The 20,204-nt window shown below is 42.0% G+C and overlaps 1 protein-coding gene across 5 annotated transcripts in view; it reads left to right on the plus strand.

The window, feature by feature from the left end:
- The window catches only part of LOC137375294 (inactive N-acetylated-alpha-linked acidic dipeptidase-like protein 2), a 1,073,632-nt gene that overhangs the window by 414,426 nt on the left and 639,002 nt on the right, over positions 1–20,204 (plus strand). For all 5 annotated transcript variants that reach the window (XM_068042232.1, XM_068042235.1, XM_068042233.1 and 2 more), the window contains one exon: positions 3,243–3,777. In XM_068042232.1, the coding sequence (XP_067898333.1) occupies positions 3,251–3,777 (527 nt within the window). In that variant the 5' untranslated portion in view covers positions 3,243–3,250. The remainder of the gene's footprint in view (positions 1–3,242; positions 3,778–20,204) is intronic.

The raw sequence follows: 20,204 nt of genomic DNA on the forward strand, positions 1-20,204 counted from the left end.
CAGACTTGCAGCCAATGTGCTTCTCTCTGCCAATTCAAAAGCATGACAATGCTCTTTCTTCCTCTCTTTGGCCTCAAGTTTGTTTTGTTCTCTCTCCTTTCCATTTGTGTCACTTTTCTTTCCTGTCTGCATTGTTGTTGTTGGGGCAAATTTTACCGGCCCCCTGATGCCGGGGGTATGCGCCGAAAATGTCTCTGGGAGAGGCCTACCATGGGCTTTGATGCCAGGAAGGCCCCGCCCCATATTATCGGCAACGGCGAGGCCTTGTGGTCGCCCTCAGGTCACTCTGCGCCAGGAGCAGGAGTTGAATATTTAAATTGATGCAAATGAAAGAATTAATCAACTACCTGCTCCTGTTGGCTGTCCCACTGCCATGTTCCGGTCGGTTGCTGGCACTCCCGGGCCTTCGGATCGCCATTTGGAGATCCGAGGCAGCACAATGCTTGGGAGGGGGGAGCAGGTAAGTTTTCAGGGCAGGGGGAAGTGGAGAAAATGATTGCAATTGGTGGAGGGGATGATGGGAAGGGGTTGAAGGTGAAAATCTATTATCTGTGGGGCGGGGGAAGGGAAAGTCAGGATTGCAAGCTAAGTTTTTTTGTGGGGAGAGGGCATTTAATAAATTATTTAGTCATTGTGGGGGTGGGAGAGAGGCTTGAATCATTTATTACGTTTTTACTTTAATTTTGTCGTGCATATAACTTTAAAAATTAAAATTAAATGTAAAGGCTTTAAAAATTGTGCCGGCGCCTGCGCAGTGGCACCAGACATAGCGCCCCCCCCACTTCACGTCATCGGGGGGTGAGCGGCCCACCCTGTCCATGTAAATGAGCAGCCGTGTATAATATCGCGGCGGCTTCACAGAGTAAAAGTCATGCGTGCGGGCTGCCATCTTAGAAAATTGGTAAAAACCTAGTAAAATTCAGCCTGTTCTTTCTCCAGCTCCCGCTCCTTCAGTTGAAACTTGCGCTCCTGAAATTTGTCACTTCTTTCGCTGTTAATTGTGTGATTTCAGTTTCTGTGTCTTTTGACTTGGTTGACATTTTTTATTGTTTCTGTTCTCTTCTGTTCACTTTTAAGAGGGTGATAAAAATACACCTTTTTTGGGAAAAAATATAGAAAATACCTTTAATGAATTGTTTCTCTTTTGTTTCTTATCATTGAAAGATAAGAAACTTCTATTTCTGCAGTATTTGTGTAACAGCAGAACAAGATTTGCCTTCATTGCTGTTATCCTCTCAAAATCTTGTGAGGCACATACTGCAGCTGTGACACTGGAGAAGATTGGAAGCATGGTTTAATGTGAAAGTGTTTGTAAACCGTATTTAACTGACCATTAACCAATGAGCTGATAGCATAATATACCTAAAGAACTGTCCTGTACATTAATGAACTATTTTAGCTTTATTTTTATTTTTCTATTTGTGATTTCCTGATCCTCTCACCGTGGATTATTGAACAGCATGTTCAAACCTTTTCTTCAAGTTCTAATTCAAATGTAGTGTATCTTGCATTACCTGTGGTCACATTCTACTTGTTGTATCGTGTTAGCATTGGTGGTTTTTGTTCATATCTGGAGAAGAGAGTTGAATGCAGCTAACGAAAAGCTTTTTTCTCTGTACACTGTTTAAAAATTCTAAGACCAATGATTTGGACCGTGTCAGCCCAAACAACAGTAAACACACGCACATTCAACAAAACATTAATACACTTAATTTCTCAATTTTTTCTCGGAATCGATGGAGCTGATATATGAAAGTAAATACGGATTGCATGTATCCCCACTCTTCTATTGGTTATCATTTGTGTTACAGTTCAAACTTACAAAACATGAGTAGATATGGAATAACAAATCTCTTTGGCGTCAGAAGTAATTCAGTCCAAATGTTCAGGTGACAATATTTTGTAACCTAAATTCTGAAGTTAGATTGTAGTCTTGAAGTCATTCCTTGCTACTTGTTAATTTTATACATATATGTATGCACTGTTGGTTTTCAATGTTAGAATGTTGTCAGGAACAATCTCACTGTCTCCCAAATGTTCACTAAAAGTTATTAATTTTTTTGTGGCAAGATTACACAAGTTGCTGCATTCAGTTGTTTGTATTAGATTGCAGGAACAGACTATGTTTTTTTATTTGTTTGTGGGATGTGGGCCTCTCTCTCTAGGCCAGCATTTGTTGCCCATCCCTAATTGCCCTTGAACTGAGTGGCTTGCTAGGCCATTTCAGAGGGCATTTTAGGAGTCAACCACATTGCCATGGCTCTGGAGTCACATGTAGGCCAAACCAGGTAAGGACAGCAGATTTCCTTCCCTAAAGGACATTAGCGAACCAGATGGATTTTTACAACAATCAACAATGGTTTCATGGTCATCATTAGACTAGCTTTTTTATTCCAGATTAATTCATTGAATTCAAATTTCACCATCTGCCTGGTGGGATTCGAATCCATGTCCCCAGAGCATTAGGCTGGGCTCTGGATTACATGTCCAGTGATATTACCACTACACCATTGCCTCCCCTTCTATGTTGACTATATTATAGTGCAATAAAATTTTGTTGTGTATACAGGTGTATATGAGAGATGGTAATGCATATTTGACCCTATAATTATCACTTTGTTTCGGATCTGCAAGTAACATTTAGTCTGAAGGTGACAGAAAATTGGGAAAATCTGCTTTATGAGACATACTTGTTTATTCCAAAGTTTTAATGGGGGAGGGAGAGAACACCCTATTATCATAGACGGAATTATCTAGCTACATGTGCAATATTTTTAAAAATTTATTTAGAGATACAGCACTGAAACAGGCCCTTCGGCCGACCGAGTCTGTGCCGACCAAGAACCACCCATTTATATGAACCTTACAGTAATCCCATATTCCCTACCACCTACCTACACTCGGGGCAATTTACAATGGTCAATTTACCTATCACCTGCAAGTCTTTGGCAGTGGGAGGAAACCGGAGCACCCGGCGAAAACCCACGCTGTCACAGGGAGAACTTGCAAACTCCGCACAGGCAGTACCCAGAATTGAACCTGGGTCCCTGGAGCTGTGAGGCTGCGGTGCTAACCACTGCGCCACTGTGCCGCTAATAGCTGGCAAATTCAAACCATACAACATGCAAATAACCTTCCTGCATGGGCCACATGCTATGCCATTGCATTGAAATCAGTGTCTGAAACCTGGTCACTGACTTTGCTAAAGAAAATGCCTTATTGATTTTAATTTTTGAATACAGGTACTGAAATGGCCTATCAGAAAGTGGACCAAAGGTTTCCAGCACACACTCAAGATCTGGACACTGAAGAGCTTGCAGTCACTTCACTGGAGTTAGAGTGGGACATGGAAAAAGAGTTGGAAGAAAGTGGATTTGATGGATTTGAACCAGACGATTCAGGTCAGCATCATTTGGGCAACTCCATTGGAAACACTGAACTTGACATGGAATTTATGCAACCTTCAGCATCACCCCGGGGAAGATTTGCACGTCTAGAAGAAGAGTCTGATTACGTGGCACGTACAAGACCAGGACCAAAAAATCAGCAGGGCAGCTTTTCTAAAATGGCAAAACTCTTTATTGCAGGCGTTGTTATATTTATTTGTGGTCTTCTAATAGGTTACTTTGGACGGAAAAGTAGCTCAAAAAATATTTTGCCAGATAACGTAACAGCACCAACACCACCTGCATCTTCAACTGCTGTCTTTGATGATGGCAACATCCTCCAGGATATTGTTCAGGCAATTGAAGGCTACAGTATCAGGAACCTTTTCAGGTGAGTGCAATTGTGATGCGTACAATTTTTTAAAGATTGGCACATTTATTGTTAACATTTTTAACTTAAGTACAGGCTTGCTCCTGTTCCCATATTCTTATTTGTGAATTATACTTGAGTTTACACTTGAGGATTTTTTTAAAAGGTAAGATATGTATCTATGGATTATATTCAAGAACCTGCTGAATTTTATTCATAAATAAATTTTACTTTGTTATGTTTTTTGAAATTAGGATCAAAAGATTGTACAATAATTTTCAAATAGTACTAGCGACTTTATCATCTATCTGTAACAACAGCAAAGATCTATGATTAAGTCATGCCAGTGACTTGGTGTGACGATGAAATTTACTTGTCATTTTTAAAATATATTTTTATATCTTGGAATGTGGGTGACATTGGCAAGTTGGATTTATTTCCCATTCATAGTTGCCCTGAGAAGATGGTAGTGATATATCTTTGTGAACAACTGCAGTCCTTGTGGTGATGGTGCTCCCACAATGAACTCCATAATTTTAGCCCAGCGATAATAAATGAACGAAGATATATAATCAAAAGTCAGAATCATGTGTAACTTGGAGGGGAACTTGGAAATGGTGTGTTTCTCTTTCTGATCTTGTTGCCCTTGGCCTTCTTGGCAATAGAGGTTGCAGGCCTGGAAGGTGCTGTCAAAGTAAGCTTAGTGAGTCCTGTAGATAGTGCATATAGTAGGTGATCCACCATCCACAGTTCAGTGGTGCTGGAGGGAGTGGATATTAGGTCCATTATCAGTGGTGCCAATAAAGAGAACTGCTCTGTCCTTGATGGTATCGTGCTCCTTGAGTAGAATGAGCTGTGAGCATTCCATCACTCCTGATTTCAGCCTTGTAAATGGTGGAGAAATTATTGACAGGGTTAGGCAATGACCTACATGTTGCCAGCTTGTGTTCCAACCTTGTAATCACCTTGCTGATATGGCTAGTTATTGGTGACCTCCAGGATATTGATGTCTTGACAATGGTGATGCAGTTCTATGGTCTGGAAGATGATTTTGGAACTTTTCTTGTCTCAAGATGCAACTAATTACCATGACAGAGCAGCTTTGCTGGCAAGTCGGATTGTATTTAAAAATTAAACAATCACGAAACACATAAATCTGTTGTGCATCAACAGCTGCCAATGTCCTACAGCTGCAGTCTAAATGCATGCTCAGACCTATGCTCCCTATTAGATTTTTACTGTTTTGAGAGCTCAGATAGGAGTGCCCAGATTCTCATAACATTGCAAAAGACAACTTAATTGGCTACTTTGGCAGCCTGGATGATTTTCAAAGTTGACTTTTCACTGGACCAAAGTTGCACCACACTTGATAGCAAGCCTGAGGGATGTAAAACCCTTTCAATTTTAGAGACTAAATGCTGCACTCTGACACCCAAATCATTATGCAAACTTTTTATTGATACAAAGCGGTGGTGTAGCCAAGGCTTTGTTTCTGTAATTATGTATGTTGGAAAAAGTCAGTGTAGAATTATAAAATTTGATTGCACAGAAGGAGGCAGTTCAGCCATTATTCTGTGCTGGTTGTCGGAAAGAATTATTCATTTAATCCCATTCCCTTGCCTTTAACCCATATCCTTTTTGAATTTCTCTTTTTCAAATATTTATCCTTTTCCCCTTTAAAAACATTATAGATTCAGTTTTCACTGCTGTGTTCCAATAACCTTCTGTGTGATTTTTAAAATACTGAACCTCTCTCTTTGTTCTTTTTTGGTGATCTTAAACTTATGCCCTTTATCGTTACAGACTGATTGATCAGTTGAAATATTTTTCCTTGACTTTCTTTATCGAAACCTCTTATAATTTTGATCACTTTTTAAAACTTATTTATTCTAATAATAAACCCGGTTTCTCATCATAACTATACCCTCTCATCCCTGGTATCAAATGAACCTCTTTAGCACCCCCACCTTGCCCTTGATCTTTTTCCAAAAGGATGGCACCCAAAACGGGGCACAATATTCTAACTGCAGCCTATCCATTGATTTGTATTATCTTTTTGCTTTTGCACTCTATCCCCCTATTTATAAAATCTAACATCCCAAATACCTGAACCCTGGAGTGTCTTTGCTCCGCTATTCCTTTTAAAATTTCTTCTTCTCTACATTCATCCTCCCAAAATGTATTATCTTACATTTCCCCATATGAAATTTCATCTGGTATCTATATGCCTAATCTACTAACCTGTCTATGTTACCCTGAAGTAGTTTGCATTTTTTTTGTCATAGTTAACCACACTCCATAGTTTTGTATCATCTGAAAAAGTTGATATTATGCTCTTGTACTCAAATCCTGATCATTTCTATATATTTACAAGAGTAATAATCCCAGTCACTGACCCATAAAGGACACCACTGCTTATGTCCCTCTGGTCCAAAATATATTCATTAACCACTAGTCTCTGTTTTCTGTCTTTTAATGAACTTCCTGCCTCTGTTGCCACACTTCATTAGTTAACATTTGCATTCATTTGATCAACAAGCCTCAAATGCAGCAAAGCCTTTTAGAAATCTATATACATAATATCCATGGCATTCCTTTCTTCAATACACTCCATTATTTCCTCAAGGCATTCCATCAAATTTGTTAGACACAGCTTGCCTTTTACAAGTCCACATTGGCTGTCTTTCCAGGTGACTATTAATTTTGATCTGTATAATGACCTCTGGAGGTTTGATGCACTATTATTAAGCTGACTAGTCTATAACTAGGTGGTGCCACATTTTGGCATTATTTTTACAGAAAGTGTTTGGAAAGAAAATTACCTTTAACTGTTATGGTTTCAAGTGTAGTATATGCATGCAAGTTTTTTTTAAGATAAAAGTTCTGAGGCAGAGTTATTAAAATGTTCATGAGTTGGCTTTGATGTTGTCTCCCCATCGACTGTAAACAATAAACAGTTTGTTGGTCTATTTCTGCAGTCGAAATAAACACCTCATACCCATCATGTTGGATAGTAGCTGATACCCTCCTGGCTTGAAATAGATGAAGACAAAGCACAGATAGAGGAATAACAACATTTAGTCAGATTTTTGAAATAAAATGCTGTGAGGCAGGCAGGCCTGGCAAACACTTTGAGAGATTAGAAGTGTAGGAGAATAGAAGTTATCTTGTTCAAGTCAAGTAATGACCCACTGATATTGGGAAGGCTGATGTATTTTTCATTTTGTCTCATTATGTGCGAGTAAATTGCACATATTTTAAGAATTAAGTCCATTCATACCTGCCGTTCTGCATGTTTACCTTACTGTGAAATGAAACAACTCATCGATTCACACCAAATGTTTCCTTGGTCTGCCTTTGGAGAGACTGAAGAAGTGCATGTGTGACAGATCTGAATGCCTGGTTCATGTCAGAAGGGGACACGATAGATAAAACTCCACATTGTGCTTTTGTATAAGTAGATACAGGGCAATGTGACTCAACTTGCAACAAAGTAAAGAGGCGCAGACTGCTTATGAGTGCGACTGATGCCACTGAAGCCAAGAACGTAATCACGCTAGTTCCACATTTGTAACAGATGCGTTTATCCCTTTTTAAACACAACTGTTGCATTAACCACCCCTCAGTCCTCTGGCACATATAAAGATATTTGATAAGTTCTGCATATATGGCTTTCAGGTGAGAGTAAGATTGGCCTCCAGCTGTAATTGCAAACTACAAGTCAAATAATAGCTGAGGCTCACAGATAAATAAAGGACACTTAGAGAAGGTACTGGAGGGTGAATTGTATCAGTGGAACCTCAATATATTGAATTTTACAATATAATGAGGACAATTTTTTACTGCAGCACTCCACAATGATAAGGTCAAATGAGATTGGCAATCTGTGGAATTGGGATAGTTTTTGTTAAAAACCTAAAAATTAGAGCAAGGTAAATGCATAGTTTAGTGACAATGTGCAATTTCCTAATTGACATTGGAATTCTACTAATATTTTATCCCATTTTTATTTGTATAAAATTGCAAGTGTGAAGCTTCAGGCAGCACTACAGTAGGTAGGTAATTCGTATTCAGTGCTGTATTGGGAAATGTTTTCACTATCTCTTTTCCTATGAAACTGGTACTGTACTCACGAATCCTGGGCTTGTTTATTTGTACTGTTCTGAAACTGGAATGATATTGTTAACAGAGTTTTTAAAAAACTTGATGTTTTTTGAACAAATCAAAGGTGAGTGATGTCAGTAGTGGGAAATGAGGACATCTCATTCTTTGTCACCTGTTGAAAGAATCAAGCTCTCCCTGTATTGATTATAGTGAGGATCAAATGCAGAAAGTTCCTTTGACTCTGCCCCAAAAAATATGCCTGTAACTCAACCTCAGAAATGCACCTGCCATTCCGTTGGTATATTTTTTTTCATTCCACACCAATTGCCCCTTATTAAATTGTTAATTTAGTGCTGAATTTTGGATGGTTGACCCAAATTTATTTCACGCAGATCACTCGCAATGAGTTGGTCCATGTGACCAATACAAAAGCAAAATACTACAGATGCTGGAAATCTGAAATAAAAGCAGAAAATGCTGGAAATACTCAGCAGGTCAGACAGCATCTGTGGAGAGAGAAACAGAGTTAATGATTTAGGTCTTTGACCTTTCATCACCAGTCAGGCAGCCATTTAGACAAGCACCACCCCAGGAAATGAGTGGGGCGGGTGCGCAAATGGGGATGGACACAGGGGTAGGGGGAGAGGAGGGGATGGACATGGGGATGGGGAGAGGGGGATGGATAAGGGAGGAATGGACACAGAGTGGGGAGAGGGGATGGACACAGGGGAAGGGCAGAGGGGTATGGACATGGGGGGTGGACACAGTGGGGAGGGAGGGATGGACATGGTGGGAGGGTAGAAATAGGGTTCAAGAAGTTTGATGAAGTGAATGCAGTGGATGTTGTCTATATGGATCTTAAGAAAGCATTTGACAAAGTGTCACATAAAAGGCTGGTTAACAAAATTGAGGCTAATGGAATAGGAAGGTCAGTGTCAGCTTGGGTTAAAGAAATGACTTAAGGACAGAAAGCAGCAAGTCGTGATATATGGTTGTTTTTCAGACTGGAGGATGGTGTTCCCTAAGGGTCAGTGGGAGGCCCACTGCCTTTTTGATATATATAAATGATTTGCATATTGAAATAGAATAAAATTTCAAAATTTGCCGATGATACCAAACTTGACGTTGTGATTGATACCAATCAACCGCAATAGGGCATAGATTGATTAGCTGAATGGGCAGAGACGTAGCAGATGGAATTTAATGCAGAGAAGTGTGAGATGATGCATTTTAGCAGAAGGGATAGGGAGAGACAATTGTTATGACTTTGTAGTATTGTTATGTTTTAAAAACTGTAATCTTTAATACACTGTAAAGTGAATTCGGAGGAGATATGCAACTTCATATCAAGTCTGCTCAGAGACAAGACAAGGAACTCGGTTACCATGACAACAAAGAACCCAGATCAAAGACCCTTTTGTAAGCAGGGTGGAAGGTTGTAACATTTAAAGGTTTCGCTCTCCTCAACCCTCAGATCGTAAACGGGGAACCAGGGGCTCTAAAATTACAAATTTGAGTTGCAATTGCTAACACCTGGAAACAAAGGAAGGCCCAGATGGTTTTACTATGGTCAGACTTATGAATCCTGAGAAATTGTAAAAGGCAATTGACAACTGACTTTTGGTTCTGGATAAGTTCAACAGGCTTTCCTAGGTTTAGCAGGTTGAAAGGAAGACATGAAGACCAGCAGCGGCAGCCTCAAGAGAAAGAGAGAGGGAAAACAACTGCTCTCAGAGCACAGATACAGCAAAAGGCTGCTAAGACTTGAACCCGATTTGAAAGTTGAGGTTTGCAGAGAAAAAAAGACCAACGGGCTCACCAGAGATTTCCTGATTAATGGAAGACCAATTGAACATGCTCAAAAGAAGTTAGCAAAGAGGACATTGGTTTTTTGAGAAGGACACTTGGAGATCCAACCCATTGCAACTGGGAGGAGTTTGGGACTGCAAGGATACCTTTCGGCGATAACATTGTGTAATGTATAAGTGTGGTGTGGGGTTTTCAAATATGTTAATAAGTTAATAAGAAATACCTTACTCCGTAATTGATTGTATTAGCTACCTACTGAGTACTGTTTAGTTAATGTTGATTTTTAGTTGAGTTGTTTTAGTAAAAGTATTAAAATGTGAAATCTTGTCATGTAATTCTTTAATTGGTCTGGGGAGTTAATATCCTCTTGTTTTAAAGTTAATTGTCTCTTCTGAGGTCATAATACAATTGTCACAAAAATGTGCTGTGTCAAATGATTTTTTAATCCACTGGCTGGAAAGCTGGATATTAAACTGGTGGAGACAAACCACTCAAACCTGGCAAACTTTGAACTCTGCATGCTGACTATGACCACCGAGACATATCCCTTGCTGCAGACTGTAGTGTTCAATGATTTAATTGATCTGTATTTGATTGTATTAGTCTGTTCACTGATCGATGTTGACTGTGCTTAATTACTTAAGCCTGAGGGTGAAGCTGGAGTTTTTTGAGAAGTTCCAGAAGAACAGACAGTAATCCCTCTCGAAGGAAATCAGTTGCATTGCTGCCTCCCGGAGAACCACCGAATCAGCATCCACATCTTCAAACCGAAAGCCTCAGGACCACCAAAGGAAAGTCACGCAACCACCGAATTCAGCCTATAGCCAGCCGAGTCACCAACCTCCACAGTCTGTATACCTCTTTGATTTCTCTGGACTCTAATTTTACCAATCTATCCGTCCCCACTCTGTCACCTATTTGAGTGTGTGTGGGTGTATGGGTGTGTGAAAGTTGGAGCGTATTTTGTTATTTTACTTAAATCAGTTTAAGTATAATAAAGCTAACCACTTTGTTAAACTCAAGAAAACCTGTCGGATTGGTTCTTTTTATGATCAAGGCGTGTAAACAGTTAAACACTCGCTGAATTGGCAAGTATATTCACTTCAAAAAGAAATAAACCTGTTGTGGTCAAACAAGGGGTGGGAAAACAGGGGAGCCCTTCGACCCCTCCTCACCTGATCGTAACAAAATATAGACATAATGGCACAGTTCTAAAGAGTGTGCAGGGACAGAAGGACCTGGAGGTTCATGTGCATAGATCTTTGAAGGTGGTAGGAGATATTGGGCCAGATTTTCATTATGGAGGTAGGAAACAGAAACTGGGTCTGGTTTGGGGTCAGAAACCTGCCTCCTGTGAGAAGCTGATTCAGATTGCAATTTTCAAATGAGTAATCCCTTAATTGGTATGGAGACGGGATTCCTGTCCTCTTACAGCCAGTGGGATTGAAAATGGCGGTGGGTCAAATCAAGTGTGGGGCTCATGTAGACTCCCATGGCAGCCATCACTGAGGGTGCTGGTTGTTCTGAGGGAGCGATCTGCCTTCCACAGCACCAGAGGGAAGCAAGATGTCAGAGGGGAGCTGGAGGCCTAGCACTAAGGGCAAGGCAGCCCTTCATGTTATCGATGCTGACCTGGATCTAATACTGGAGGCTATGAGGGAGAGGAAGGAGGTCCTCTTCCTAGAGGGTGGCAGGAGGAGGCCACCTCGTCATGCAGCAGGGGCATCTCTCTGTTCAGTGTTATCCCCCTCCGCCCCCTCTTCCTCCTCCTTTCTTACCTCCTGCGCCTCCCCTGAGGAGTTGTCTCCTTCCAGGGCCTCACTGTCCTCAAGGTACACACCTCTCTGACGGGCTTTTGTACTTGTTATAGAGAGTGCAACTGACCACCACAATGAAAGAGATCCTTGCAGGAGGGTATTGGAGGGTCCAGGCATCAGAATCACATCTTCAGAAACCCGATGGCCTGCTCATTGGTTGGCCTTCTGAGCAGCTGGCATTGGTTATTTCGCCTCTGTGCTTCTTTCAGGGGCTTCCGTAGAGGGGTCAGCAGCCATCTCTTTAAGGGATTTTTCTTGTCCCCTTGAATCCATCCATGCACTTGGGGGATGGAGTGAAGTACCGAGGCAGGCTGGACTGGCAAAGAATGAAGGAGTCATGGCAGCTGCCAGGCAAGCAATCACACACATAGAGGAATCTCTTGTTGTGGTTGCGGACCAGTTGGATGTTGAGGGAGTGGAAGCCCTTCCCGCTGATGGATCTCACTGGCTGGTCGCTGGGTGCCTTGATGGCCACTTGGGCGCAAGCGATGATACCCTGTATCTGGGGGAATACAGCAATGCAGGCTGAACCCAATGCCCTTTGTGCCTGCACAGGCCCAAATGTGTTAAAGTGGGTGTCATTCCCTGACCTCCTGAAAATGGCATCCATGACCTGCCTGATGGCCTAATGAGCTGCAGACTGCGAGATGCTACCTAGGTCCACATCTGATCCCTGGAATGACCCAATTGCATAGAAATTCAGGGCGACAGAGATCTTGACGGCTGCAGTTACGAGACTGCCATGGGGGCGTGAGGCCTCAGGTCATTGTGGATCAGAGCACATAGAACCAAGGCCCTTTGTCTGGGTAAGTGCTATGGCATTGGCGCTCTGTCATTTGAAGGTAGCTGTCTCTTGAGCTGTGCAACTGATGTCTTGGGTAGCGCCTTCTTCCCCTTGCAGCCCCCCGTTGTGCTCCTCTGGCCTCCTGCTGTCCAGGAGATTGCACCTGCCACAGTTCATCCTGGCTGTTCTGTCCTATGTCAGAGTAGCCTGTTCCCAGCTGGGCTTTGTGCATTCACCAGGCCTGTCCCTACCAACCCCAGGTGCTCAAGTGATGCCAGTGGCCTCGTGGCTCTCTCCAGTTTCCTGCTGCTCATCACTGAGAAAAGCAAGTCTTACAGCTGCAGCGGTGGCCACTCTGTGGCAGCTCTGAAGCAGCTGAGCATTTTTTGGGCCTCTGCAGTCTTTTAATCAGCTCTTCCTATAGTCCTCATTGCCCCTCTCTCTGTTCACGTCTTGAATGCCCTGTCATGTTCTCCTCATGGCGTCCTCCAGGTTCGCAGCCTTTGAAAATTAAACCTGCTGCTGACAAGCCTGTTAATGAGCTCTTCAACGAGCTCAACAGGCAATTCATTGGAGGTGTGCGCCCAATCCATTCCCTCGCCGCTGGTTTCCCTTTAAAAATGGCATCGCATTCCAGAGGCGGCGGATCTCAGTGCCGACTTCATGAATGCAATATTCAAAGCTTGCTCGCTCCCTTGCCTGCACTCAGCAGGCTTTAAAAATCCGGCCGTTGAGAGAGTAGTCAGCAAAGCATACAGAATCTTAGACTTCATAAATAGAGGTATTGAGTACAAAAGCAAAGAAGTTACGCTGAACCTTCATAAAGTTCTAGTCACCACACTTTAGGATGGATGTGAGGGTCCTGGAGAGGGTGCAGAGGAGATTTACCAGAATGGTTCCAGGGATGAGGGAATTTAGCTACAAGATTATGACAGGTTTAGATAAGGTAGACACAGAAAAGCTGTTTCCGTTAGCTGTTGGTACAAGGACTAGGGGATACAGTTTAAAGGTTTTGGGCAAGAGATTCAGGAGCGAATGTGAGGCACAACTTTTTTACACAGTGAGCGGTAATGACTTAGAACTCGCGACCTCCAAGTTTGGTAGAAGTGGAGACGATCAATGATTTCAAAAGGAAATTGGATGGGCACTTAAGGGAAGTAAACTTGCATGGCTCTGGGGATAGAGTGGGGGAATAGGACTGACTGGATTGCTTTACAGAGAGCGGGCATGAACTCGATGGGCCGAATGGTCTTTTTCTGTGCAGTAATGGCTGTAACATGCATGTCCCCACCTGCCAAGAATGAGGCATATTAATTTTGTCATACGAATATTGATTTTAAACTGTTACTGGAATGAAGAAAGGACTTGTTAAAAAATCACCAGCCACTTGGCTGGAAAAACATTTTTGCATACTAACAGACAGTGCTTGGAGGGAGAAAGGGGCTATTCCCTGCTCCAATTTAATCCACGATGGACTTTGAGCACCAGGTATTGTGTGTAAGAAGAAACATTCCAGGGTTGGCTAAGACAAGAGAATCGACAAACTGACGTGGTCAGACCAGCTATTCACATGACTAACCTGCTTGGCAACCTGGATTTTTCTGAACTGTACAAAGAGTTTCATCGGAGAAAGACTGTTTTCTCCTGGATTGAGGAGACCTCTCTTTCTCACAAGCCTTTGGACCCACTGAGGACACATGAACGCCAAGTGAGAAAAGTCACCTACGTCAAACAAGGTTTAAGAAGAATACTGGGCCCTAATAAAAAGCAAGACCTACCTACAATCAAGGACTTTACAGCGAGCTCGAAGAACAGTAACCAAAACCATCTTCAGATATTGTCTCAAATTTTTCCACTTTATTTCTTCTGGCTCTTTTCTGCCTCTACTTGCATGTGTGTATCACGTATGCATGCTGATGTGGGTGCATCGTGCATCCGTAGGCATTAACCGAATTAGAGTTTAAGTTTAAGAAAGTTCAACCTTTTTTTTAAATCGAAGAAAACCTGTTTGGCTAGTTTCTTTGCCCTATAATTGAAAGTTAGTGAACAAGGACTCACTAAGGGGTGAAAAATGATGTTTAAAATTAAACCCTGTTACGGTAAGACCAGGTGAAGGCTGAGAGGGAACCCTAGACCCCTTTCACACCTGGTCGTAACACCTGTATGGCTAAGCAAAGTGCCACCTTTGGTTAGTGCATATTTCAAGAATAATTTAGCTTATAGGATGGATTGTGATGGATTAAATAATTATTCCACTCCATGTGAAAGAAAAGATGAAATGTGGAGTTCTTTTAAGTAGTATCAAAATTCAAGGTTCTAGAGTAAAAAACAATTTGCATTTATATTTTCATCTTTAACATAAAAAAGCGCCAAGGTGCTTAACAGATGCATAATTTAAAAATGGGTGATCAGCCACAGTTGATGCAATGCTTTTACTTAAATGTATATTTTTCTTCGAGAAGAGAGATGTATTAATAATAGTGTAACAGCATCCAGTCAAGTACAGCAAGTTCCCTAACCATTTCCTCTGACCTGCTTGTGATTGACAATTGCATCTAGTTACTGAACATGAAACAACATGGTTTAAGTTCTTAAGTCTCCACTTGTTTCTTATTGGTGGAGCTTAAAGTAAACTCCATGCAGGTAGCAGCAAGAGGTCTGGAGAACTGGATGAGCAGCCCAAAGAATGGAATAGGACCACAGAAAGCAGTTTCTTTATTTGCATAAAAATAGATTTTGCATAAATGTAACAAGCTTATAAGTGAATGATGCTGGTTTGGGAATTCCGGGAACTATTATGAAAACAGGACTTATCTAGTGAATTGTGTCCAAATGGGTGTTACTCGCCACAAAACGTACACAAAAATATAGGATATCTGATATAGTTCTTAGGTAATTGACACTAATTAATATCAATTAGCCTAGTGTGATAGTAGGTCTAGAATCATGGAATCATAGAATAATGCAGCAAAGAAAGAGGTCATTTAGCCCATTGTATCTGTATCGGCTCTTTGAAAGAGCTGTCAAATTAGTTCCACTCACTTGCTCTTTTCTCATAGTCATGCAAATTTTCCATTTTAATTATTTGTCCAATTACTTTTAAAAGTTCTTATTGAATCTGCATCCACCATGCTTTCAGGCATTGTATTCCAGATCACAACAACTCACAGTGTTAATTTTTCCCCACATCTTGCCTCTGTCATGTAATGTCATGCCCACATGCTTCCATGTTGATCTCCCTGGTAAATACAGAGGCATAGTAATTATGTTATATTTTTGCCCATTTTGCTGTCATTGTATCTGTCTCCTGATTTTTCTTTTGTTATTTATGTGTCTGTAGAATACTTAGCTATTACTTTTGATATTGCTTGCTATTTGAATTTTGTATTTTCTCTCTGCCTTCCTAATGGGTTTTTGACTTCTTCCCTAATCTTTTCATAGTCCATTTTGTTATGATCCCCGGAGACCACCAACAAACAAAAAGAATCAAATCCACTGACTGACCCCAATTTAGTAAAAAAAAAACAAATGGACAAGATTTCACTTTTATAAATTTTACTCTAAGACTCAAACCAAAATCGACGGAAATTAAACATGAAGTAACAGTTAAATCACAGATAATATATATCTTAAAGCTTACACATTTACTAACCGATGCTACAGGATAGTCCTTACAGGTCTTCAGGATAATCTTATCAGCAAGGTGCAGCTGAATAGTCCCAAAGCCCTTCAGGTCTTTGAACTTTTCAAGTAGATCTCCAGATCCCATCTCCCCAAGATTCAAACGCTGGCTTCCAGCTATGACAGTTTCTCTGCAATCCGAAACTCACCAAAAACTGTGCACCTTTCTGGAACTTCTGTGGTTTTTCTCGCAATAGTCCTGGTAGTGTAGCTTTGTTGGTAACTCCTTCCTTCACCAAAGACAAAGGTAGCACCTCATATCTTCCAAGAGTCAGCTACCAGAAAACAGGTTCCAATTCAAAGAGCATGTCTTTTTAAAACCAAAACTCCCAGCTTTTTTCCAGCTCAGCAGCCCTGGGAGACTCTTTTTAAAACAACACCCAGTTTTGCAGCTTTTCAATCTTTTTAAACAACCAACTTCCCAGCTTTTTCAGCTGACTTCTTGTGAAACTTACACAGCCTTTTTATCCTGGCTTAACACTCCGTAGACACTTCTTGAAACTGAAACTAAAACCGACAGTCACATGACCTTGGTAAAAAAAATACAACTGTTTGTTTTCAATCACAGGACTATTTGTTTGTCTAACCTGGGTTTGCTTTCCAACTTGGTAACCCCCAGCCCTAAATTAGGGACCGTCTCAAAAACACAAACACAAGCTTCACAAAACTCAGTTTCCACACAAAGACTGCAAAACACTTTTGGCATCTTCTCCCTTTTTGTCTGTCTACTTAGTGTATGCATTTTTTAGTTTCAATTTTTCTCATTTCTTTCTTTATTCGTGGTGTGACATTATTGGTTAGTTTATTCTTGTTTTTTAGTCGGATTTATTTCTTCTGGATTCTACTGATCACCGTTTGAAATGTTTTCAATTGCTGTTCTATTTCTTTGTTGGTAACCTTTTCTAGTTTATTTTCCCTAGTTCTATTCTCAGCCACTTAAATCAGTTTTATTGCAATTTATTACTTCTTTTTGTCTTATTTATGTGCTTCCCAACCTTAATCTTGAACCATATTATATTGTGATCATTATTGCCTGGATGTTCCCCGATGCTTACTTCTCTTACCTATTCTGGTTCATTTCCCATTATTAGGTTCAGCAGTGTTCCTTCTCTTGTTGGACCTTTTACATACTGGGTAAGAAAGGAGTCCTGCACACATTGTAAAAACTTCATTCCCTGTACCCCTTTTGCTACCTCTTCATGCCAGTTTAAGAACAAAGAACAGTACAGCACAGGAACAGGCCATTCGGCCCTCCCAGCCTGCGCCTATCTTGATGCCTGCCTAAACTAAAACCTTCTGCACTTCCGGGGACCGTATCCCTCTATTCCCATCCGATTCATGGATTTGTCAAACGCCTTACTGAAGTCCATGTATATGACATCTACAGCCCTTCCCTCATCAATCAACTTTGTCACTTCCTCAAAGAATTCGATGAAGTTGGTAAGATATGACCTTCCCTGCACAAAACCATGTTGCCTATCACTGATAAGCTCATTTTCTTCCAAATGGGAATAGATCCTATCCCTCAGTATCTTCTCCAGCAGCTGCCCTACCACTGACGTCAGGCTCACCGGTCTATAATTACCTGGATTTTCCCTGCTACCCTTCTTAAACAAGGGGACAACATTAGCAATTCTCCAGTCCTCCGGGACCTCACCTGTGTTTAAGGATGCTGCAAAGATATCTGTTAAGGCCCCAGCTATTTCCTCTCTCACTTCCTTCAGTAACCTGGGAAAGATCCCATCCGGACCTGGGGACTTGTCCACCTTAATGCCTTTTAGAATACTCAACACTTCCTCCCTCCTTATGCTGACTTGACCAAGAGTAATCAAACATCTGTCCCTAACCTCAACATCCGTCATGTCCCTCTCCTCGGTGAATACCGATGCAAAGTACTCATTTAAAATCTCACCCATTTTCTCTGACTCCACGCATAACTTTCCTCCTTTGTCCTTGAGTGGGCCAATCCTTTCTCTAGTTATCCTCTTGCTCCTTATATATGAATAAAAGGCTTTGGGATTTTTAGTTTAGTTTAGAGATACAGCACTGAAACAGGCCCTTCGGCCCACCGAGTCTGTGCCAACCATCAACCACCCATTTATACTAATCCTACACTAATCCCATATTCCTATCACATCCCCACCTGTCCCTATATATTTCCCTACCACCTACCTATACTAGGGGCAATTTATAATGGTCAATTAACCTATCAACCTGCAAGTCTTTGGCATGTGGGAGGAAACCGAAGCACCCGGAGGAAACCCACGCAGACACAGGGAGAACTTGCAAACTCCGCACAGGCAGTACCCAGAATCGAACCCGGGTCCCTGAAGCTGTGAGGCTGCGGTGCTAACCACTGCGCCACTGTGCTGCCCTGCTGTGTTTCCTTAACCCTGTTTGCTAAAGATATCTCATGACCCCTTTTAGCCCTCTTAATTCCTCGTTTCAGATTGGTCCTACATTCCCGATATTCTTTCAAAGCTTCGTCTTTCTTCAGCCTCCTAGACCTTCTGTATGCTTCCTTTTTCCTCTTTGCTAGTCTCACAATTTCACCTGTCATCCATGGTTCCCTAATCTTGCCATTTCTATCCCTCATTTTCACAGGAACATGTCTCTCCTGCACGCTAATCAACCTCTCTTTAAAAGCCTCCCACATATCAAATGTGGATTTACCTTCAAAGAGCTGCTCCCAATCTACATTCCCCAGCTCCTGCCGAATTTTGGTATAGTTAGCCTTCCCCCAATTTAGCACTCTTCCTTTAGGACCACTCTCGTCTTTGTCCATGAGTATTCTAAAACTTACGGAATTGTGATCACTATTCCCAAAGTAGTCCCCTACTGAAACTTCAACAACCTGGCCCGGCTCATTCCCCAACATCAGGTCCAGTATGGCCCCTTCCCGAGTTGGACTATTTACATATTGCTCTAGAAAACCCTCCTGGATGCTCCTTACAAATTCTGCTCCATCTAGACCTCTAACACTAAGTGAATCCCAGTCAATGTTGGGAAAATTAAAATCTCCTATCACCACCACCCTGTTGCTCCTACATCTTTCCATAATTTGTTTACATATTTGTACCTCTATCTCACGCTCGCTGTTGGGAGGCCTGTAGTACAGCCCCAACATTGTTACCGCACCCTTCCTATTTCTGAGTTCTGCCCATATTGCCTCACTGCTCGAGTCCTCCATAGTGCCCTCCTTCAGCACAGCTGTGATATCCTCTTTGACCAGTAATGCAACTCCTCCACCCCTTTTACCTCCCTCTCTATCCCGCCTGAAGCATCGATATCCTGGGATATTTAGTTGCCAATTATGCCCTTCCCTCAACCAAGTCTCAGTAATAGCAATAACATCATACTCCCAGGTACTAATCCAAGCCCTAAGTTCATCTGCCTTACCTACTACACTTCTTGCATTAAAACAAATGCACCTCAGACCACCAGTCCCTTTGCGTACATCATCTGCTCCCTTCCTACTCTTTCCCTTAGTCACGCTGACTTCATTATCTAGTTCCTTACAGGCTTTAGTTACTACCTCCTTACTGTCCACTGACCTCCTCATTTGGTTCCCATCCCCCTGCCACATTAGTTTAAACCCTCCCCAACAGCGTTAGCAAAAGCACCCCTAAGGACATTGGTTCCAGTCCGGCCCAGGTGTAGACCGTCCAATTTGTAATAGTCCCACCTCCCCCAGAACCGGTCCCAATGTCCCAAAAATCTGAACCCCTCCCTCCTGTACCATCTCTCAAGCCACGCATTCATCCTGACTATTCTTTCATTTCTACTCTGACTATCACGTGGCACTGGTAGCAATCCTGAGATTACTACCTCTGAGGTCCTACTTTTTAACTTGGCTCCTAACTCCCTAAATTCTGCTTGTAGGACCTCATCCCGTTTTTTACCTATATCATTGGTGCCTATGTGCACAACGACAACTGGCTGTTCACCCTCCCCCTTCAGAATGTTCTGCAGCCGATCTGAGACATCCCTGACCCGTGCACCTGGGAGGCAACATACCATTCGGGAGTCTCGTTTTCGACCACAGAACCGCCTATCTACTCCCCTTACAATCGAATCCCCTATGACTATCGCCCTTCCACTCTTTTTCCCGCCCTTCCGAACAGCAGAGCCAGCCACGGTGCCATGAACCTGGCTACTGCTGCCTTCCCCTGGTGAGCCATCTCCCTCAACAGTATCCAAAACGGTATACCTGTTTTGGAGGGAGATGACCGCAGGGGACACCTGCACTGCCT

This window comes from Heterodontus francisci, chromosome 11 (genome assembly GCF_036365525.1).
Source record: "Heterodontus francisci isolate sHetFra1 chromosome 11, sHetFra1.hap1, whole genome shotgun sequence".
NCBI classification, from domain to species: Eukaryota; Metazoa; Chordata; class Chondrichthyes; order Heterodontiformes; family Heterodontidae; genus Heterodontus; species Heterodontus francisci.